The sequence below is a fragment of the Salmo salar genome, chromosome ssa06, assembly GCF_905237065.1.
Source record: "Salmo salar chromosome ssa06, Ssal_v3.1, whole genome shotgun sequence".
Taxonomy (NCBI): Eukaryota; Metazoa; Chordata; class Actinopteri; order Salmoniformes; family Salmonidae; genus Salmo; species Salmo salar.
Window position 1 is genome coordinate 44,348,063 of NC_059447.1, and position 24,750 is coordinate 44,372,812.

Here is a 24,750-nt window from a genome sequence, read left to right on the forward strand (position 1 = left end):
CGCCACCCCTTGCCTTACCAGAGGTGGCTGTTATATCTTGCCGATGCAGCGTAAAACCTGCCAGCTGTATGTTATTCATGTTGTCGTTCAGCCACGACTCAGTGAAACTTAGGACATTGCAGTTTTTAATGTCTCCTTCGTAGAATATACGTGATCGTAGTTCATCTATTTTATTTTCCAATGACTGAACGTTGGCTAGTAGGACTGATGGTAAAGGCAGATTACTCACTCGCCGTCGGATCCTTACAAGGCACCCCGACCTACGTCACTGATATCTCCGTCTCTTTCTCCTGCGAATGATTAGGATGAGGGCCTTGTCGGGTGTCTGAAGTAAATCCTTTGTGTCGACTCGTTAACCTCTCTAGGGTCGGCGGGACGAATTCGTCCCACCTACTCAACAGCCAGTTGAATCCCGTGGCGCGTTATTCAAATACCTTAGAAATGCTATTACTTCAATTTCTCAAACATATGACTATTTTACACCATTTTAAAGACAAGACTCTCGTTAATCTAACCACACTGTCCAATTTCAAAAAGGCTTTACAACGAAAGCAAAACATTAGATTATGTCAGCAGAGTACCCAGCCAGAAATAATCAGACACCCATTTTTCAAGCTAGCATATAATGTCACATAAACCCAAACCACAGCTAAATGCAGCACTAACCTTTGATGATCTTCATCAGATGACAACCCTAGGACATTATGTTATACAATACATGCATGTTTTGTTCAATCAAGTTCATATTTATATCAAAAACCAGCTTTTTACATTAGCATGTGACGTTCAGAACTAGCATACCCCCCGCAAACTTCCGGTGAATTTACTAAATTACTCACGATAAACGTTCACAAAAAACATAACAATTATTTTAAGAATTATAGATACAGAACTCCTCTATGCACTCGCTATGTCCGATTTTAACCTCTTGACGGTCGCCTAGGATAGGGGGCGCCACAGCGCATTTTGAAAAGAATTCGTGCCCATTTTAAACGGCCTACTACTCAAACTCAGAAGCTAGGATATGCATATTATTAATACTTGTGGATAGAAAACACCCTAAAGTTTCTAAAACTGTTTGAATGGTGTCTGTGAGTATAACAGAACTCATATGGCAGTCAAAACCCCGGGACAGATCGAAACAGGAAGTGGAATTCTGAATTGCGAACTCAACTTCATCACGTTGCCTATTAATCACACCGTGAGCTATGGTTCATTGAGCACTTCCTATTGCTTCCACTAGATGTCCCCAGTCTTTACAAAGTGATTTGAGCCTTCTACTGTGAAAACTGACAGAAGGACACGCTGTGGAACGTGGTCACACGGAGAGGGCCATCACCATTATGACGCCGGCGCCACTGGTTACCCTCCCCTTTCGAAACGTTTTGAAACACAATGCAATCGTCCCCCTCGAATCTTATTGGAGCTCTCGTTGAAAAAGGCCCTACAGATTTATGTTATACAACGTTTGACATGTTTGAACGAATCTAAATAAGAAAAAAGTGCATTTTGTTGAAAGAGTAGCCCCGTGCACGTCGGAACTTTTGGTGAAGCCTTCAGAACGCGCTAACAAGAACAAGCTATTGGGACGTAAAGGATTAACTTTTTCGAACGAAAATACATTTGTTGTGGACCTGGGATTCCTGGAAGTGCCTAAGGATGAAGATAATCAAAGGTAAGGGATTATTGACAATAGTATACAAGACTAGATGTGATATGTGATTGTTCCAAGATGGCTAGCCTATTGCTATTGCTAGCCTATTGTTCTGAGTATCGCATCCCCTTTTATCGCAAAGTGTGATTACCCAGTAAAGTTATTTTTAAATCTGGCATTACAGGTGCTTTCAAGAGATATTCATCTATAAATCTTAGAATGACAATATTACATTTTAAAAATGTTTTCAAATAGTAATTTAGTAAGTTGTAGCACTGTTTCACCGGATGCATTTGAGGGAAAATAGTTAGTCAACCTTACGCGCCGATGTAAAATGCTGTTTTTTTATATAAATATGAACTTTATCGAACAAAAGAATGCATGTATTGTGTAACATGATGTCCTAGGAGTGTCATCTGATGAAGTTTGTAAAAGGTTAGTGCTGCATTTAGCTGTTTTTTGGGTTTATGTGACATTATATGCTATGTGGCTACTTTTACGATATACTCCTCTAACATAATCTGTTTTGCTTTTGCTGTAAAGCCTTTTTGAAATCGGACAACGTGGTTCGATTCAGGAGAGGTGTATCTATAAAACGATATAATTTGGGGAAAAAAATGAAAAAAAATGTATTACATTTTGTTATGCTAATGGCGATATGATTTTTCGCTGGATGTCCGTCCCGTATGCCGCACAGGGGTTAAAATAGCTTTTCGGTGAAAGCACATTTTGCAATATTCTCAGTAGATAGCCCGGCATCACAGGGCTAGCTATTTAGACACCCACCAAGTTTAGCACTCACCAAAATCAGATTTACTATAAGAAAAATGTTATTACCTTTGCTGTCTTCGTCAGAATGCACTCCCAGGACTTCTACTTCAATAACAAATGTTGGTTTGGTTCAAAATAATCCATAGTTATGTTCAAATATCCTCTGTTTTGTTCGTGCGTTCAAGACACTATCCGAATGGTAAAGAAGGGTGACGCGCACAACGCATTTCGTGACAAAAAATGTCTAAATATTCCATTACCGTACTTCGAAGCATGTCAACCGCTGTTTTAAAATCCATTTTTATGGCATTTTTATCGTAAAAAAGCGATAATATTCAGACCGGGAATCTGTGTTTAGGTTCAAAGACGAAAGAAAATAAAAACATGGGGTCGACTCGTGCACGCGCCTCAGCCCATTGTCCTCTGATAGAGCACTTGCCAAAAGCGCTAATGTTTTTCAGCCAGTGGCTGGAATTACATCATTCAGCTTTTTTCCCGCCTTCTGAGAGCCTATGGGAGCCGTAGGAAGTGTCATGTTACAGCAAAGATCCTCAGTCTTCAATAAAAAGAGTCAAGAAGCTCAAGGAATGGTCAGAGAGGGCACTTCCTGTACAGAATCTTCTCAGGTTTTTGCCTGCCATATGAGTTCTGTTATACTCATAGACACCATTCAAACAGTTTTAGAAACTTTAGGGTGTTTTCTATACAAAGCCAATAATTATATGCATCTTCTAGTTTCTGGGCAGTAGTAATAACCAGATTAAATCGGGTACGTTTTTTATCCGGCCGTGTAAATACTGCCCCCTATCCCCAACAGGTTAAAGAGAAAATGTTCTTCCAGTACGAGGTGAGTAATCACTGTCCAGATATCCAGAAGCTCTTTTCGGTCATAAGAGAGAGTGGCAGAAACATTACGTACAAAATAAGTTACAAATAATGCGAAAAACACACTTAACCTCTTGGGGCTAGGTGGGACGCTAGCGTGCCACCTGTGGTGCACTCCATCAACAGCAGGTGCATTTCAAGAGCGGCAAATTTGAATCCAAATAAATGTCAAAATTCAAATTTTTCAAAAATACAACTATGTTACACCATTTGAAAGATAAACATCTCCTTAATCTAACCACGTTTTACGATTTCAAAAAGGTTTTACGGCGAAAGCATAAATTTAGAGTATGTTAGGACAGTACATTTACAAGAGTTGTGTGTAATGTTTTGTCAAGTCAAAGACAGGGTCACCAAAACCATAAAACCAGCTAAAATGATACACTAACCTTTTACAATCTCCATCAGATGACACTCCTAGGACATTATGTTAGACAATGCATGCATTTTTAGTTCTATCAAGTTCATATTTATATACAAAAACAGCGTTTTACTATGGCATTGATGTTGAGGAAATCGTTTCCCTCCAATAACCGGCAGTCAAGTCAGCGTCACAAATTAAATAATTAAAATTAGAAAACATTGGTAAAATATTATATTGTCATTTAAAGAATTATAGATTTACATCTTTTGAACGCAATCAACTTGCCAGATTTAAAAATAACCTTACTGGGAAATCACACTTTGCAATAATCTGAGCACTGTGCCCAGAAAAATACGCGTTGCGATACAGACTAGACGTCATGTTGGGGAGATCTAAAATCGAAAATACTATGTAAATAATCCATTACCTTTGATTCTCTTCATCAGATGTCACTTCCAGGTATCACAGGTCCATAACGAATGTAGTTTTGTTCAAAAAAGCTCATCATTTATGTCCAAAAATCTCCGTCTCGTTAGCACATGATGTAAGCCAGCCGGACTTCTCGTCATGAACGAGGGGGAAAAAATATATTTCCGTTCGTTCAAACATGTCAAACGTTGTATAGCATAAATCATTAGGGCCTTTTTTAACCAGAACATGAATAATATTCAAGGTGGACGAATGCATAGCCTTTTATAACGTATTGGAACGAGGGTACCCAACATGAAGTAGCGCGCCAGGTGTCTAATGGGACATCACCGTTCCATGGCTCTTGTTCGGTCAGATCTCCCTCCAGAAGACTCAAAACACTTTGTAAAGGCTGGTGACATCTAGTGGAAGCAATAGGAAGTGCCAAAATATTCCTAAACCCCTGTGTTTTTCAATGGGAGAGGTTTAAAGTCAATACAACACATCAGGTATCCACTTCCTGTCAGAAAATGTCTCAGGGTTTTGCCTGCCAAATGAGTTCTGTTATACTCACAGACACCATTCAAACAGTTTTGGAAACTTTAGAGTGTTTTCTATCCATATATAATAAGTATATGCATATTCTAGTTACTGGGTAGGATTAGTAACCAGATTAAATCGGGTACATTTTTTTTATCCAGACGTGCAAATGCTGCCCCCTAGACCCAACAGGTTAAAAGCACCATTCCTTAGGAGACCGTAAAGCGTAAGCCATCTCCTCATGCACCATTTTCAGGTCTCTCGAGATGTTCAATTGAGTTCAAGTCCAAGTTCTTGCTGGGCCACTCAAGGACATTCAGAGACTTGCCCCGAAAGCCATACGTGCGTTGTCTTGGCTGTGTGCTTAGGGTTGTTGTCCTGTTAGAAGGTGAACCTCCACTCCAGTCTGAGGGCCTGAGCACTCTGTAGCAGGTTTTCATCAAGGATCTCTCTGTACTTTGCTCCGTTAATCTTTCCCTCAGTCCTTACTAGTCTCCCAGTCCCTGCTGCTGAAAAACATCCCCACAGCATGATGCTGCCACCACCATGCTTCACCATAGGGATGGTGCCAGTTTTCCTCCAGATGTGACGATTGGCTTTCAGGCCAAAAAGTTAAATCTTGGTTTCATCAGACCAGAGAATCTTTTTTCTCATGGTCTGAAAGTCTTTAGTTGCCTTTTGGCAAACTCCAAGCGGGCTGTCGTGTCTTTTACTGAGGATTGGCTTCCGTCTGGCCACTCTATCATAAAGGCCTAATTGGTGGAGTGCTGCAGAGATGCTTGTCCTTCTAGAATGTTCTCCCATCTCCACAGAGGAACACTAGAGCTAAGTCAGTGTGACCATCGGGTTCTTGGTCACCTCCCTGACCAAGGCCCTTCTCTCCCAATTGCTCAGTTTGGCCAGGCGGCCAGCCCTGGGAAAATCTTTGTGGTTCCAAACTGATTCCATTTAAGGATGCTCTTGGGGACCTTCAATGCTGCAGAAATGTTTTGGTACCCTTCCCCAGATCTGTGCCTCGACACAATCCTGTCTCGGAGCTCTATGGACAATTCCTTCGATCTCATGGCTTGGTTTCTGCTTTGACATTCATTATATAGACAGGTGTGTGCCTTTCCAAATCATGTCCAATCAATTGCATTTACCACTGGTGAACTCCAAGTTGTAGAAACATCAAGGACGATCAAAGGAAACAGGATGCACCTGAGCTCAATTTCAAATCTCATAGCAAAGGGTCTGATTATTTATGTAAATAAGGTATATCTATTTTTTATTTTTAATACATTTGCTAAAATACATCAGAGACCATACCATTACAGCCAATGTCCACATATAGAAACATGTACCTGAGAGAGAATGGTTGTTGACTATTTTTCAACAGAATATTGTACAAGTGGCAGCAACATGCTGAATTGTGGGTACAATACATTTGAATATTAATTAAATTGGCAAAACTAACTTAACCTCTCTCGGGTATGTGGGACAAAATCGTCCCACATACCCGAGTGGCGCGAAATACAAAAACCTTAAAAATGCTATAACTTCAATTTCTCAAACATATGACTATTTTACACCATTTGAAAGATAAGACTCTCGTTAATCCAACCACATTGTCCGATTTCAAAAAGGCTTTACAGCGAAAACAAAACATTAGATTGTTAGGAGAGTACCCAGCCAGAAATAATCACAGCCATTTTTCAAGCTAGCATATATGCCATAAATACCCAAAACACAGCTAAATGCAGCACTAACCTTTGATGATCTTCATCAGATGACACTCCTAGGACATTATGTTATACAATACATGCATGTTTTGTTCAATCAAGTTCATATTTATATCAAAAACCAGCTTTTTACATTAGCATGTGACGTTCAGAACTAGCATATACACCGAAAACTTCCGGTGAATTTACTAAATTACTCTTGATAAACGTTTACAAAATACATAACAATTATTTAAAGAATTATAGATACAGAACTCCTTTATGCAATCGCGGTGTCAGATTTTAAAAGAGCTTTTCGGCAAAAGCACATTTTGCAATATTCTGAGTAGATAGCTCGGCCATCAAGGCTAGCTAAACAGACACATCAACATCGAGGCTCAGTAAACTCAGAATTACTAGTAGAAAAATTGGATTACCTTTGCTGTTCTTCGTCAGAATGCACTCCCAGGACTTCTACTTCAACCACAAATGTTGTTTTGGTTCAAAATAATCCATAGTTATGTTCAAATATCCTCCGTTTTGTTCGTGCGTTCAGGTCCCTATCCGAAGGGTGACGCGCGGACCCATGTCGTGACAAAAAAATTCAAAATATTCCATTACCGTACTTAGAAGCATGTTTAAAATCAATTTTTATGCTATTTTTCTCGTAAAATAGCGATAATATTCCAACCGGGCGACGTTTTCGTTCAAAGGCTGATAGAAAAACATTGCCACTTCTCGGGGCCGCGCATCTCCTGTCTCTGAGCCACCAGCCTGACCACTCACAAACAGCGCTCCTGTACCTAGCCCAGAGACAGCAGAGATCTCATTCCACTTTCTGGTGCCTTCAGAGAGCCTATGGGAGCCTTAGAAATTGTCACGTTACAGCAGAGATGCTGTATTTTCGACAGAGATGCCACAGAAGCACAAGAAATGGTCAGAGAGGGCACTTCCTGTATGGAATCTTCTCAGGTTTTGGCCTGCCATATGAGTTCTGGTATACTCACAGACACCATTCAAACAGTTTTATAAACTTTAGTGTTTTCTATCCAAATCTACCAATTATATGCATATACTCGTTTCTGGAAAAGAGTAGTAACCAGTTTAAATCGGGTACGTTTTTTTATCCGGCCGTGAAAATACTGCCCCCTAGCCCTAAGAAGTTAAATCCAAACAGATGTAGGCAATGAAAGGTTAAAATAAAATACATGCTGTCAGCAATGGCCATGAGGGCAATGGAGAATGTGTTCTTGTAGTATGTACAGTCGTATGAAAAAGTTTGGGCACCCTTGACAATTTCCATGATTTCCATTTATAAATAATTTGGTGTTTGGATCAGCAATTTAATTTTGATCTATCAAATAACTGATGGACACAGTAATATTTCAGTAGTGAAATGAGGTTTATTGGATTAACAGAAAATGTGCAATATGCATCAAAACAAAATTAGACAGGTGCATAAATTTGGGCACCCCAATAGAAAAATCACATCAATATTTAGTAGAGCCTCCTTTTGCTAAAATAACAGCCTCTAGATGCTTCCTATAGCCTCTAATGAGTGTCTGGATTCTGGATGAAGGTATTTTGGACCATTCCTCCTTACAAAACATCTCCAGTTCAGTTAGGTTTGAAGGTTGCCAAGCATGGACAGCCTGCTTCAAATCATCCCACAGATTCTCAATGATATTCAGGTCTGGGGACTGGGATGGCCATTCCAGAACATTGTACTTGTTCCTCTGCATAAATGCCCGGGTAGATTTTGAGCAGTGTTTTGGGTCGTTGTCTTGTTGAAATATCCAGCCCCGGCGTAACTTCAACTTTGTGACTGATTCTTCAACATTATTCACAAGAATCTGCTGATTTTGAATCCATGCGACCCTCAACTTTAACAAGATTCCCAGTACCGGCACTAGCCACACAGCCCCACAGCATGATGGAACCCCCACCAAATTTTACTGTGGGTAGCAAGTGTTTTTCTTGGAACGCTGTGTTCTTTTGCCACCATGCATAACGTCCCTTGTTATGACCAAATAACTCAATCTTTGTTTCATCAGTCCACAGCACCTTATTCCAAAATGAAGCTGGCTTGTCCAAATGTGCGTTTGCATACCTCAAGCGACTCTGTTTGTGGCATGTGTGCAGAAAAGGCTTCTTCCGCATCACTCTCCCATACAGCTTCTCCTTGTGCAAAGTGCGCTGAATTGTTGAACGATGCACAGTGACACCATCTGCAGCAAGATGACGTTGTAAGTCTTTGGAGGTGATCTGTGGGCTGTTTTTGACCATTCTCACCATCCTTCGCCTTTGCCTCTCCGATATTTTAGATGGCCTGCCACTTCTGGCCTTAACAAGAACTGGGCCTGTGGTCTTCCATTTCCTCACTATGTTCCTCACAGTGGACACTGACAGCTTACATCTCTGCGATAGCTTTTTGTAGCCTTCCTCTAAACCATAATGTTGAACAATCTTTGTTTTCAGGTCATTTGAGAGTTGTTTTGAGGCACCCATGTTGCCACTCTTCAGAGGAGAGTCAAAGAGAACAACAACTTGCAATTGGCCACCTTAAATATCTTTTCTCATGATTGGATGCACTTGTTTATGAAGTTCAAGTCTTAATGAGCTCACCAAACCAATTGTGTGTTCCAATTAATCAGTGCTAAGTAGTTACAGGTATTCAAATCAACAGAATGACAAGGGTGCCCAAATTTTTGCATAGCCTACTTTTCGCATCTGATTTAATTTCATACAACGTAATATTGCTACACTAAAAATCTTTGTCTGGACAATACCCCAGCACTCAGCTTTTATTAGAAAATAAATGGCATGCCACTGTGATCATTTTCTGTGACGACAGAGAAAATTATTATGCAGCCTCAGAGGGGTGCCCAAACTTTTTCATACGACTGTATATCCACTGTTTGGTGGGGGCCGTATAGGGATATGTTTCCCATCAAGAGGCCCCAAACAACATAGGAATTCCAACATTCTAATCCACCGGGCAACCTCTTGCCACTGTGGTTGGACACTGGAGGTTGGAAACAAAATGAATATGACTTGAACACAACTGTAACCTATAGCTGGGCAATCAAATGGGTGAACATTTTTGCGTCCCCTGGACTAGAGCACAGAACTATTAAAAGAGTTCAACCTCATGTATAATAAATTACACAATAATTATCTTGTAGGTCTCACCTGCACAAAGACAGCTTACAAAATAAGGGTTACCAACCAAGACAAGTCAACCCAGCTAGCTAGTTAAGTTTGCAGCTAACAGATAGACCTCATGCTTTATTTAGCATTTAGGAGCTCAGAACATTTACATGGACATTGTGAGAAAAAGACAACCATGAAGCCAGCTGGCTATGGATTCCCACGTGCTAGCCAACACCAAACATTTGAAATATAGCTGCAAGAAACATTTTAAATAATGTTAGCTAGCTAGCTGATGTATTGTTTTTATGTTTGATGTGGCTAGCAAGTGAGCATACACAGTCAGCTGGCTAGGTTGTACATAATTAAGGGACGCGAGTGGCATTTCCCGTATGATTGATGAGGATCTCCATATTGCAAATGTACGGTCCCTCACTAGATGTCTGTGGGTGTTATTAAAATAGGCCGACGGCCTAAGGTCTTCCCCCAGGGCCCGGGAAGTCATCAAATAAAGTCTCTAGGACGTTTGGTTTATAAAATTTTACATTTTTGGACATTTTTCTGCTGTGCTGGAAAATTCCACCAGATGGTGACTGGCTGTATATTGCAAATGGACAAAACATCATCAAATGGACATGGCCATTTCTCGTAAGCAGAAAAGAGTTGAGCACACAAAACTCGGTGAGCACAGGTTTGGCCAAATGTACTTTTAGCCCAGAAACAAGATGGCGTTGATGCCTCAACGCTCTGAGTTAATGCCCATTTTCTGGGATTAAAGGTAGAAAACGGTAATACAGCACTAATTTGACCGCTTCACGTCAAAGTACCGAAACCTACGGTGTAAGGAAAAATAGAACCAGCCATTTATCTATCGTAATTTACGAGAAATTGTACAACGTTCGTTTGAGGGTTAAACAAATGTTTTGTTTTTTCAAAAACGTTATAGATCCAGTTACGGCGTGTTAAGGCGAATCCGTTAAGGTGGGTTTCGGAGCTCTACGTGATTTCTGTGATTTTTCTGTACTCACACACAGTCAATGTGGAGTGACACAGTGTGGGGCTTAAAGACACGCAGAGCCTGCAATAGTTACTGGCGTTCACACCATCAAAGAACCGTCAGACCTAGATCTCTGGAACTTTACAAACCTGTTCTAGAGCTTAAGTTGGTAGTGCACGGTGAGTTATGTGGCTCTAGAAGGTTCTCAGGCCGAGAAACAGCCTCGTCCATTTGAAATAATTAACTTCATTTTTAACGTCGCGAAAGTGACGACATTTAGAAAAGTCCCAGAATCACAAGATTAGACGCATTGAAACTGCCTCGGCCCATAGAGACGGACCCTAAAGTTTCTGTCCGATAGTTCTCAGGGACCCCGTTGCAATGCCCAGAAAAAGTGCATTTTCAGCACTAATTAAGGTCGCTGCTCGGTCTCCGAATGACCTATCAAGCTGAAACTCGGGATTCGGGGTCGCCTCAGCTAGGCCCTACACATAATGTCAGAACTGGACCCGCAGCTTGAATGTAACTGTTTTTGAAGTAAAAAAAATTAAAAAGATTTTAACAGGAGGCGCTGTGAATTGTGGGCCGACTCTGAAATATGTGATAGTTGGCTTCTAAAAGAGTTGGACAAAGTGAGTTTGGTGTCAGTATGATATCTTGTTGACTGATGGCTGACCTTATTGCAGTATAATACACTGCTCAAAAGAATTAAGGGAACACTAAAATAACACATCCTAGATCTGAATGAATTAAATAATCTTATTAAATACTTTTTTTCTTTACATAGTTGAATGTGCTGACAACAAAATCACACAAAAATAATCAATGGAAATCCAATTTATCAACCCATAGAGGTCTGGATTTGGAGTCTCACTCAAAATTAAAGTGGAAAACCACACTACAGGCTGATCCAACTTTGATGTAATGTCCTTAAAACAAGTCAAAATGAGGCTCAGTAGTGTGTGTGGCCTCCACGTGCCTGTATGACCTCCCTACAATGCCTGGGAATGCTCCTGATGAGGTGGCGGATGGTCTCCTGAGGGATCTCCTCCCAGACCTGGACTAAAGCATCCGCCAACTCCTGGACAGTCTGTGGTGCAACGTGGCGTTGGTGGATGGAGCGAGACATGATGTCCCAGATGTGCTCAACTGGATTCAGGTCTGGGGAACGGGCGGGCCAGTCCATAGCATCAATGCCTTCCTCTTGCAGGAACTGCTGACACACTCCAGCCACATGAGGTCTAGCATTGTCTTGCATTAGGAGGAACCCAGGGCCAAACGCACCAGCATATGGTCTCACAAGGGGTCTGAGGATCTCATCTCGGTACCTAATGGCAGTCAGGCTACCTCTGGCGAGCACATGGAGGGCTGTGCGGCCCCCAAAGAAATGCCACCCCACACCATGACTGACCCACCGCCAAACCGGTCATGCTGGAGGATGTTGCAGGCAGCAGAACGTTCTCCATGCCGTCTCCAGACTCTGTCACGTCTGTCACATGTGCTCAGTGTGAACCTGCTTCTATCTTTCAAGAGCACAGGGCGCCAGTGGCGAATTTGCCAATCTTGGTGTTCTCTGCCAAATGTCCTGTACGGTGTTGGGCTGTAAGCACAACCCCCACCTGTGGACGTCGGGCCCTCATACCACCCTCATGGAGTCTGTTTCTGACCGTTTGAGCAGACACATGCACATTTGTGGCCTGCTGGAGGTCATTTTGCAGGGCTCTGGCAGTGCTCCTCCTACGGCCTCCTCCACGTCTCCTGATGTACTGGCCTGTCTCCTGGTAGCGCCTCCATGCTCTGGACACTACGCTGACAGCAAACCTTCTTGCCACAGCTCGCATTGCTGTGCCATCCTGGATGAGCTGCACTACCTGAGCCACTTGTGTGGGTTGTAGACTCCGTCTCATGCTACCACTAGAGTGAAAGCACCGCCAGCATTCAAAAGTGACCAAAACATCAGCCAGGAAGCATAGGAACCGACAAGTGGTCTGTGGTCACCACCTGCAGAACCACTCCTTTATTGGGGGTGTCTTGCTAATTGCCTATAATTTCCACCTGTTGTCTAAGTGGACAGTTTGATTTCACAGAAGTGTGATTGACTTGGAATTACATTGTGTTGTTTAAGTGTTCCCTTTTATTTTTTTGAGCAGTGTATATTGGAATTGTACATTTTATATTGGAAATGGACAGTGTACATTTCCAATTTTTATTTTTTATTTAACCAGGTAGGCCAGTTGAGAACAAGTTCTCATTTACAACTGCAACCTGACCAAGATAAAGCAAAGCAGTGCAACAAAAAAAACAAGTTACACACACAAACGTACAGTCAATAACACAATAGAAACATCTATGTACAGTGTGTGCAAATGTAGAAGATTAGGGAGGTAAGGCAAATAGGCCATAGAGGTGAAATAATTACAATTTAGCATTAACACTGGAGTGAAAGATGTGCAGATGATGATGTGCAAGCAGAAATACTGTGGTGCAAAAGAGCAAGAAGATAAATAACAATATGGGGATGAGGTAGTTGGGTGTGCTATTTACAGATTTGCTGTGTACAGGTACAGTGATCGGTAAGCTGCTCTGACAGCTGATGCTTAAAGTTAGAGAGGGAGATATTTTTGCAATTCGTTCTAGTCATTGGAACTGGAAGGAAAGGCGGCAAAAGCAAGTGTTGGCTTTGGATGACCAGTGAAATATACCTGCTGGAGCGAGTGCTACGGGTGGGTGTTGCTATGGTGACCAGTGAGCCGAGATAAGGCGGGGCTTTACCTCGCAGAGACTTATAGGTGACCTGGAGCCACTGGGTTTGGCGACGAATATGTAGTAAAGGCCAGCCAATGAGAGCATACAGGTCGCAGTGGTGGGTAGTATATGGGGCTTTGGTGACAAAACGGATGGCACTGTGATAGACTACATCCAGTTTGCTGAGTAGAGTGTTGGAGGCTATTTTGTAAATGACATCGCCGAAGTCAAAGATGGGTAGGATAGTCAGTTATACGAGGTTATGTTTGGCAGCATGAGTGAAGGAGGCTTTGTTGTGAAATAGGAAGCCGATTTAATTTTGGATTGGAGAGGCTTAATGTGAGTCTGGAAGGAGAGTTTACAGTCTACACAGACACCTAGGTATTTGTAGTTGTCCACTTATTCTAAGTCAGGACTGTCCAGAGTAGTGATGCTAGTGGGGCGGGCGGGTACGGGCAGCAATCGGTTGAAGAGCATACATTTAGTTTTACTAGCAGAGAAAAGAGTCGGCCCGAGAATTGAACCCTGTGCCACCCTCATAGAGACTGCCAGAGGTCTGGACAACAGGCCCTCCGATTTGACACACTGAACTCTATCTGAGAAGTAGTTGGTGAACCAGGCGAGGCAGTCATTTGAGAAGCCAAGCCTATTGAGTTTGTGGTGATTGACAGAGTCGAAAGCCTTGGCCAGGTCGATGAAGACTGTACAGTACTGTCTTTTGTCGATGGCAGTTATGATATCGTTTAGGACCTTGAGCGTGGCTGAGGTGCACCCATGACCAGCTCGGAAGCCAGATTGCATAGTGGAGAAGGTACAGTGGGATTTGAAATGGTCGGTGATCTGTTTAACTTGGCTTTCGAAGATTTTAGAAAGGCAGAGCAGGATGTATATAGATCTATAACAGTTTGGGTCTTGTCTCCCCCTTTGAAAATGGGGATGACCGCGGCGGATTTCCAATCTTTGGGGACCTCAGACGATACGAAAGAGGTTGAATAGGCTAGTAATAGGGGTTGCAACAATTTTTGCTTGTTGTTTTAGAGCGTCTGCTAAATGACTTAAATGTAATGTAAATGTCTAGCCCAGCTGATTTGTATGGATCCAGATTTTGCAGCTCTTTCAAAACATCAGCTATCTGGATTTTTTAAATTTTACCTTTATTTAACTAGACAAGTCAGTTAAGAACAAATTCTTATTTTCAATGACGGCCTAGGAACAGTGGGTTAACCTGTTGAGGACAGACGTTCCGCTAGCGGAAACCCGTTCCGCCTGCGGAACCCCTAGCCAACAGCCAATGGCATCGCACAGCGCGAAATACAAAACCAACTAAAATACCACAATTCAATTTTCTCAAACAATCAACTATTTTACACCATTTTAAAGATAAGACTCTCATTAATCTAACCACATTGTCCGATTTCAAAAAGGCTTTACAGCGAAAGCAAAACATTAGATTATGTTAGGAGAGTACATAGACACAAATAATCACACAGCCATTTTCCAAGCAAGCATATATGTCACATAAACCCAAACCACAGCTAAATGCTGCACTAACCTTTGATCTTTATCAGATGACACTCCTAGGACATTATGTTATACAATACATGCATGTTTTGTTCAATCAAGTTCATATTTATATCAAAAACCAGCTTTTTACATTAGCATGTGATGTTCAGAACTAGCAAACTTCTGGTGAATTTACTAAATTACTCACGATAAACGTTCACAAAATACATAACAATTATTTTAAGAATTATAGATACAGAACTCCTTTATGCAATCGAGGTGTCAGATATTAAAATAGCTTTTCTGCGAAAGCACATTTTTGCAATATTCTGAGTACATAGCTCGGCCATCACGACTAGCTTTTTTGACACCCACCAAGTTTGGGACAACCTAAACTCAGAATTACTATTAGAAGAATTGGATTACCTTTGGTGTTCTTCGTCAGAATGCACTCCCAGGACTTCTACTTCAACAACAAATGTTGTTTTGGTTCCAAATAATCCATAGTTATATTCAAATAGCTCTGTTTTGTTTGTGCGTTCAGGTCACTATCCGAAGGGTGACGCGTGAGCGCATTTCGTGACCAAAAAATTTCTAAATATTCCATTACCGTACTTAGAAGCATGTCAAACGCTGTTTAAAATACATTTTTATGCTATTTTTCTCGTAAAATAGCAATAATATTCCAACCGGGCAACGTTGTATTCATTCAAAGGCTGAAAGAAAAAAATGGAGTAGTCTCGTGACCGCGCATCTCCAGTATCACTGTCCCCAGGCTGACCACTCACAAATTCTCCTGCTGTTCTTCGCCCAGAGACAGCAGACACCCCATTCCACTTTCTGGCGGCTTTAGAGAGCCAATGGAAGCCTTAGAAAATGTCACGTTACAGCACTAATGCTGTATTTTCGATAGAGATGCAACAGAAGGACAACAAATTGTCAGACAGGGCACTTCCTGTATGGAATCTTCTCAAGTTTTGGCTTGCCATATGAGTTCTGTTATACTCACAGACACCATTCAATAAGTTTTAGAAACTTTAGTTTTTTCAATCCAAATCTACTAATTATATGCATATTCTAGTTTCTGGGCAGGAGTAGTAACCAGATTAAATCGGGTACGTTTTTTATCCGGCCGTGAAAATACTGTCACCTATCCCAAAGAAGTTAACTGCCTTGTTCAGGGGCAGAACGACAGATTTGCACCTTGTCAACTCGGGGACCTTTCGGTTACTAGTCCAATGCTCTAAGCACTAGGCTACCCTGCCGCCCCTGCCGATTTACGTGTGGGGGGGCTTGGACAAGTTGCTGCAGGGGGGTTTAGAGCTGTTGGCCGGGATAGGGGTAGCCAGGTGGAAAGCATGGACAGCCGTAGAAAAATGCTTATTGCAATTATCGATTATCATAGATTTATCGGTGGTGACAGTGTTTCCTAGCCTCAGTGTAGTGGGCAGCTGGGAGGAGGTGCTCTTATTCTCCATGGACTTCAGTGTTCCAAAACTTTCTGGAATTAGTGCTACAGGATGCAAATTGCTGTTTGAAAAAGCTATCCTTGGCGTTCCTAACTGACTGTGTATATTGGTTCCTGACTTCCCTGAAAAGTTGCATTTCGCGGGGCCAATTCGATGCTAATGCAGAATGCCACAGGATGTTTTTGTGCTGGTCAAGGGCAGTCAAGTCTGGGGTGAACCAAGGGCTATATCTGTTCTTAGTTCTACATTTTTTGAATGGCGCATGCTTATTTAAGATGGTGAGGAAAGCACTTTTGAAGAGCAACCAGGCATCCTCAACTGACGGGATGAGGTCAATATCCTTCCAGGATACCCAGGCCAGGTCGATTTAGAAAGGCCTTCTCGCTGAAGTGTTTTAGTGAGCGTTTGACAGTGCTGAGGGGTGGTCGTTTGACTGCGGACCCATTACGGACGCAGGCAGTGATTCCTGAGAACCTGGTTGAAGACGGCAGAGATGTATTTAGAGGGCAAGTTGGGCAGGATGATATCTATGAGGGTTCCCATGGTTACGGATTTAGGGCTGTACCTGGTAGGTTCCTTGATCATTTGTGTGAGATTGAGGGCATCTTGCTTAGGTTGAAGGACGGCCGGGGTGTTAAGCATATCCCAGTTTATGTCACCTAACAGTACGAACTCTAAAGATAGATGGTGAGCAATCAATTCACATATGCTGTCCAGGGCACAGCTGGGGACTGAGGGGGGTCTATAACAAGCGGCAACAGTGAGAGACTTGTTTCTGGAATGGTGGATTTTTAAAAGTAGAAGCTCGAATTGTTTGTGCACAGACCTGGATAGTATGACAGAACTCTGCAGTAGATTGCAACTCTGCCCCCTTTGGCAGTTCTATTTTGTTGGAAAATGTTGTCGTTGGGGATGGAAATTTCAGGATTTTTGGTGGGCTTCCTAAGCCAGGATTCAGACACGACTAGGACATCAGGGTTGGCGGAGTGTGCTAAAGCAGTGAATAAAACAAACTTAGGGAGGAGGCTTCTGATGTTAACATGCATGAAACCAAGGCTTTTACGATTACAGAAGTCAACAAATAAGAGCACCTGGGGAGTGGGAGTGGTGCTGGGGGCTTCAGGGCCTGGATTAACCTCTACATTACCAGAGGAACAGAGGAGGAGTAGGATAAGGGTACCGCTAAAGGCTATAAGAACTGGTCGTCTAGTGCTTTCGGAACAGAGAGTAAAATGAGCAGATTTCTGGGCACAGAAGAATATATTTAATGTACAGACAAGGGTATGGTAGGATGTGAGTAGGCACCGGTTAAGCCAGGTGAGGTCACTGCATGTGTGGGGGGTGGGACAAAAGGGCTATCTAAGGCATATTGGGCAGGGCTGGGGGCTAGTTGGGACTAGCTAGAGGCTAGCTCAAGGCTAACTGGTGCTTTCTTCGGGACAGAGACGTTAGCCAGGAGTAGCCACTCGGATTGCAGTTAGCTAGCTGCGATGATCCAGTGTAATGGTCCAGAGCTTGCGGTAGGAATCCGGAGATGTGGTAAAGAAAAGCAGTCCGAAATGCTCTGGGTTGATATTGCGCTGTGCAGACTGGCAGGTATTGACCGAGCTGAGGCTGGCTGGTGTCTGAGTTAACGGTGAAGTCCGCTAGCAGTGGCTAACTGCTAGCTTGTAGCTAGTTAGCTGGCTAGCCTCTGATGGGGATTCCGGTTCTAAAGTCTAAAAATAGCAGAACCCTACCACATTGGGTGAGGTGGGTTGCAGGAGAGTATATTCAGTCTGTAGATGGGAAGTGAGATTAAAATATATATGAAAAAATACAAGGAAAACTATATTTACAACGGGACATGATGTGACAAGGACAAAACACACTTCAGACTACTACGCCATCTTAATGAGGGATTTACTGAGGGATTTACCATCACCAAATGGACAGGCAGAAATCAACACCAACGAGCGATGGAGAGGAACCACTATCACTGCTCGGCCATCCCTAATTCAACAAGCCAGTCAATTGGGCATTTCTGCAGCATGTCCAATTCGTGATGGTACAATTGGAAATGTACAACTGAGGGATTTAATATCACCAAATGGACAGGCTGAAATCAACACCAACGAGCGATTGGACAATGCCCATTACACATATGCTATATTGTCAGTGTGACCATGCTCTTCTGCAAGTTGACAGTGTCCACTGCATATTCATAAGGACTTCCCATGGACATGCTGAATCGACATCGAGAAATTCTTACCTCCTATGATCAAACATGACAAATGGACCTTCTGGTTGATTCAGGGCTTAACATAATGATCTATCATTTGGTCAGTATGTATGCCATTTGGACATTTCTTATGCCATTTGGACATGGTTCACTAACTTTTGGGTTCGGAATCCGACTTCCTATGATCATATATGGCAAATGGACAAAACATGGGCCTTATGGAACAACTCAATAAAATAAGACAAATGTATATCCAGAAAATTACCACATATGTATAATTAATCAATTTTTTGGGGGGGTGAAAAACAGTCCTGAAAGAGCTATGAGGTTTTAAAAGTTAGAATTTATTTTGAGATTTTGAAAATGTCACCCTTGGGACCTGACTTTGTGACCATTTCCCATATGGAAAATCTACAGTGGAGCGCACCCGCCACAATTGGGATTTTTGGAGTATGACACTTGGCAGATGCCATGTTCCGCTTGCAATATGTTTTTGAAGAACTGCCGTTTATTTGTGGTATTTGCGATTGTGTATATGGTTCGCCCAATGCCAGTAAGATGCCATTCATTTTTGTCCATTTCATCGGGGTCTTCCCTTACTTGTCTTCATGGTTGTCTCATTGTCATGATGACAATCTAATATCAACATTGAAAAATTAGGTTAGCTATTGCTCACCAGTTGCCAGGAATCGCAGAAATGCTGTCCTTGAAATTTGTGTCTTGCTTCCTGATTTAGAGGGGCCACCAACTCCACTAGCTTATGGAATTCTTCAGGATACAACCGGGAAAGATTATGGAACTGGGGTACATCACCCAATTCCAGCTCCCTACACAAGTTTGCGTATGCTCCTTTAGGGCCCTATAAAATTGCCTAATTCAGTTTGTTTTTCCCCCAATTTTTATATAGAACAAAATTGGATGTTGTAAGTCCACAACAGTGCTTAAACCACACCCGCAGACCCCTTTGAGGTCTGGGAAAAATTGTCATTTTTGGGTGTAGATACCCTTTATTATATTCACGTGTGCAGGCTGGCACCAGCAAGAGACCTGTAGCACACATGATTTTAGATTTGTTAAACAAATCACCACTGGATTGATGCAAATAATAATTCTTCCAGGTAGGCATAGACTACTTTGTAGTAAACATTTAATTGAGAAGGTTTTTGGGAAAGCCTTTCCATCTACCCGTTGTAGTTAGCATCACCGCTGTTGGCTATGTGGTAGACACAGGGGCATTCCCGGACCATTGCCTCTTCAAAGTTAAAGGAAAATATGAATCCCTTATGCTTTTAGTTCGTCATATTATAATCTTGGGAAAATACATTTTCTAAATGATAGGACATCAACAAAAATACATGTTTGAATATTGTTGAATTCCATTTTAATATCTGGATTCTGTGATTCTGTCCGGCTTCTCCATATCGCAGATTTTATAGGGCCCTACTCTTTGGGCTTGGCACTGCATCAGTGGGCTCCCGAGTGGCGCAGTGGTCTAAGGCACTGCATATCAGTGCTAAAGGCCTCACTACAGACCCTGGTTCGATTCCAGGATGTATCACAACCGGCCGTGATTGGGAGTCCCATAGGACTGCGCACAATTGGCCCAGCGTCGTCCGGTTTGGCCGGGGTAGGCCGTCATTGTAAATAATAATTAATTCTTAACTGACTTGCCTAGTTAAATAAAATGAAAACGTCTACCCATGGCCTGCTACCTAATTCTAGGATTATTTGAACCATTGAGTGAAATCACAAAACTTTACCTTGGGTGAAGTTCTTTTTTACATTTTTCTTTCTTCTTCTATCCTTTGGTTGGTTGTTGTTGCTCTCGTCGTTCTACAAAAAGTCAATAGCCATTACAAACATTTCCATCTTTCTCTGGTCTATGGTGACACAGAGATGGACCAGCTGCTGTACATTTGGCATCCGTCTGTCTTACTACTTAGTCTTCCAGTGTTGCGGTGGTAGTCCTGCCACCTCGGGCCCTGCCCCCTTTTTTTTCATGTGCTATTACGACCACATCGGAATGATCTCAATTGTTAGTTGGTCCATGGGCTGGGGAATTTTCAATCAGTTGGTTCTGGGGGGTTTGGAACCGAATCTGAAGGTTGTAGCCCAGGTATAAATTGACCTTTTACGGGTAGTGTCTTATTTTGGAAATTCAAGCTGTTGTAGCCTTTTTAATGAACCTGTATTTGTTTACCACAGTGAGGACAATACATGGGAACCGCAGGACAATCTGGATTGCCCTGACCTGATTGCGGAGTACATGCAGAATCATCATAACAAAAAAGAAAGTTTCAAGAAAGAGTCTGGTGGCAAGAGGAAAGCTGGCGAGTCTGACACAGAGGCAGGGGGTGAAGAAGGCAGACCCAAGAAGAGGAAAGATGAGGTGAGAGCCTGTACTTGGTTTCAATATTAAAGAACATGCCTGATACTATAGACCGTGAATGTAGCCCTGTACTGAACCTTCTCTCCTTATCCATCACTCTTTCAGGCAGAGAAGCCCAGAGGCTTTGCTCGTGGTCTTGACCCCGAACGGATCATTGGAGCCACAGACTCCAGTGGAGAGCTGATGTTCCTCATGAAATGGTGAGTTCTGGGCTGCATTGGAAATGTTGACACTTTTCGCTATACGGTACTAGGAGAGTGGAAGATTTGTCAAATACTAGTTATCCCCTCCAAAAAAAGTGGGACATAACTGATTGAAGTGGCTTCACCCTTAAATTCTTTCTCCACAGGAAGAATAGTGATGAGGCTGACCTGGTGCCGGCCAAGGAGGCCAACATTAAATGTCCACAGGTGGTCATCTCCTTCTACGAGGAGCGTCTGACATGGCACTCCTACCCCACTGAGGAGGAAGAGAAGAAGGATGATAAGAACTAGTCACAGGTCCAGGATGAAGGGGAAGGGGGTACAGAGGGTGGGGTGGAGGGTGTGGGACAGGGAAGCTGATTTGTCTCAAAACCTTTCTGCAAACCCGGACTGTTAAAACTAAAGCAGAGGTTGACAGATGGGTAGGGATGATAAGACTTGTCAAGGAGGTGGGTTGGGGGGGGGCATGGGTAAATAGAACTCCTAAGTCTCAAGATCACTTTATCAGGCCTCACTTTTGGGTCTCATTAGCTAGAATCATGGGATAAGTAGTTTTCAGTCCCTGAGCACTGAATTGCTTCAAAATCATCAGCTCCTCTTACTGTAGTTTCGCCTCAGAAAAGCTTTTGTCAAGATACACTTTTGAGTTGGCGAGGTATCACTACAGCAGCTGAGTTTACAAAATGGAATGGTCAGATTCCAAAACATGATCCAGCAAAAGTTCTCAGCTAATTCAATTGAAATAGCCAATCTTAATCTCCAGTTTTCTTGCGTGAAATGTTGAAGTTGATTTCTTGTCAGAACGTTATCTTGTACCTACACATCCCTCATCGAGCAACTTGCAGTGCATTTTGTTAGTCTTTCTACTTTTTAAGAAACCTGTTTTAAGTGTTGGCACCTGCCTTCCCTTGCCATATCATTATCATATAATGTGTAAATAGTTGTGGTTATATTTGGTTAGTTTTAATTGGTTATTATGAGAGCGAGCTAAGAAGGATTTTATTTGAGTTTTTTGGATGTTCAGACTAGAGTAAACCTAGATTCTGGTCTTTAAGTGTTATGCATAGGTGTATAGAGTTGTGAACAATGGTATGGAGCAGGGTTTCCATTAGGAAAACGTGGTGCTGGATATTTGACTGGCAGCATTTTAATTTACCAGACATTTGAGACATTTTCCCGACCCATATGCATTGTGTGCGTAACCTGATTAGGGCGTACAGCCACGGTGCTCAGAATGACAGATCACATTTTAGATTATGGTAATTTGTTTTAAAAGAACATGCAAATCGAGGATGCAACAGCGTGCATCCTTACCGAATTTCCGATGCGCACTTTGAAGATGTTAGAATAACTGTCCACATTTACTTTTCCTCAGCCAACAAGATGAGTAACGAACAGAAAAATCCCTAGCCTATGTCAATATACTATTCCCCATAGTAGAACATTTGACCTATTTATTGGTCAGCTTGTCGTTCTGTGCGAGAAAGAAACGGCCTACTCCAGACATACTCTGGGACAACAGATCCCAAATGCATATAACCAGTAGGCCTAGGCTACATAACATTTTTTTATAAAAATAACCTTCAAGCAATGAAGCTGATGCAACCGATCAGAACATTTAGCTTAAAATGTTGATTAAACTATTATTTATTCACATACAGTGCCTTGCAAAAGTACTAATCCTCCTTGCCGTTTTTCCTATTTTGTTGCATTGCAACCTGTAATTAAAATTGATTTTTTTTATTATTTCATGTAATGGACATACACAAAATAGTCCAAATTTGCGAAGTGAAATGAAAAAAAATTACTTGTTTCAAAAAATTCAAACAACAAAAAACTGAAAGGTTGTGCGTGCATATGTATTCACCCCCTTTGCTATGAAGCCCCTAAATAAGATCTGGTGCAACCAATTACCTTCAGAAGTCACATAATTAGTTAGATTGCACACAGGCGGACTTTAAGTGTCACATGATCTGGCACATGATCTGGCACATGATCGGTCACATGATCTGAGTGTGTGTGTGCGTGTGTGTGTGTGTGTGTATATATATATATATATATATATATATATATACACCTGTTCTTAACGGCCCCAGAGTCTGCAACACCACTAAGCAAGGGGCACCACCAAGCAAACGGCACCATGAAGACCAAGGCGCTCTCCAAACAGGTCAAGGACAAATTTGTGGCGAAGTACAGATCAGGGTTGTGTTATAAAACACATCCCACAAAGCACCATTAAATCCATTATAAAACAATGGAAAGAATATAGCACCACAACAAACCTGCCAAGAGGGCCACCCACCAAAACTCATGGACCAGGCAAGGAGGGCATTAATCCGAGGCAACAAAGAGACCAAAGATAACCCTGAAGGAGCTGCAAAGCGCCACAGCGGAGATTGGAGCATCTGTCCATAGGACCAGTTTAAGCCGTACACTCCACAGAGCTGGGCTTTACGGAGGAGTGGCCAGAAAAAAGCCATTGCTTAAAGAAAAAAATAAGCAAACGTTTGGTGTTCGCCAAAAGGCATGTGGGAGAGTCCCCAAACATACGGAAAAAGGTACTCTGGTCAGATGAGACTAAAATTGAGCTTTTTGGCCATCAAGGAAAATGCTATGTCTGGCGCAAACCCAACACCTCCCATCACCCTGAGAAGACCAGCCCCACAGTGAAGCATGGTGGTGGCAGCAACATGCTGTGGGGATGTTTTTCATCGGCAGGGACTGGGAAACTGGTGAGAATTGAAGGAATGATGGATGGCGCTTAATACAGGGAAATTCTTGAGGGAAACCTGTTTGTCTTCCAGAGATTTCAGACTGGGACGGAGGTTCACCTTCCAGCAGGACAATGACCCTAAGCATACTGCTAAAGCAACACTTGAGTGGATTAAGGGGAAACATCTAAATGTCTTGGAATGACCTAGTCAAAGCCCAGACCTCAATCCAATTGAGAATCTGTGGTATGACTTAAAGTTTGCTGTACACCAGTGGAACCCATCCAACTTGAAGGAGCTAGAGCAGTTTTGCCTTGAAGAATGGCCAAAAATCTTAGTGGCAAGCTAATAATAGCTTCAAAAGGTGGCTCTACAAAGTATTGACTTTGAATAGTTATGCACGCTCAAATTTTCAGTTTTTGGTCTTATTTCTTGTTTGTTTCACCAAATAATATTTGGGATCTTCGAAGTGGTAAGCATGTTGTGTAAATGAAATGATACAAACCCCCAAAAATCTATTTTAATTACTGGTTGTAAGGCAACAAGATAGGAAAAATGCTATGGGGGTGTGAATACTTTCGCAAGCCACTGTATGCGCACCAATGCACACAGGGCAGTAAGCGCCGCGTGACTGTTCGTTCCATAATGCAATTAGCAGGAAAACACTTGTGAAATGCGCACTGCACATGCGAGCGGTTTCATGAGATGAAAATGTCCATTAGATCTCCCCTCTTAATCTAAAAATGCAACAACTAGCATGGGTTGCTAATATGACTAGGATTGTGCCTTTGATTACTGGAAAATGAAAGAGTTGATTTGAAAACCAATAGAACATGAGAGAAATAGGCTACTGGTTTCAATGGCATATGGAACTTTAAAACTGCCTTTACATTTCTATGGTTGGATGTTGGCTAGGCTACTTTGAAGCAAGGGAAGGCAAGTCTCATATGAAGTAAAACATTCAGGTTTCAAACAATTACGAATGTTTTCTAAATGCATACTGCCTCCATTTCATTGCAAAGTGGTGTGTGGCGCAC

At 42.2% G+C, this 24,750-nt stretch overlaps 1 protein-coding gene across 3 annotated transcripts in view; it reads left to right on the top strand.

Annotated features, from left to right (window-relative positions):
* The window catches only part of LOC106607485 (chromobox protein homolog 1), a 33,536-nt gene extending 11,933 nt beyond the window's left edge, over positions 1–21,603 (top strand). For all 3 annotated transcript variants that reach the window (XM_014204479.2, XM_014204481.2, XM_014204480.2), the window contains exons 4-6: positions 20,613–20,796; positions 20,902–20,996; positions 21,146–21,603. In XM_014204479.2, the coding sequence (XP_014059954.1) occupies positions 20,613–20,796; positions 20,902–20,996; positions 21,146–21,290 (424 nt within the window). In that variant the 3' untranslated portion in view covers positions 21,291–21,603. The remainder of the gene's footprint in view (positions 1–20,612; positions 20,797–20,901; positions 20,997–21,145) is intronic.
* The last annotated feature ends 3,147 nt before the right edge of the window (positions 21,604–24,750 follow it).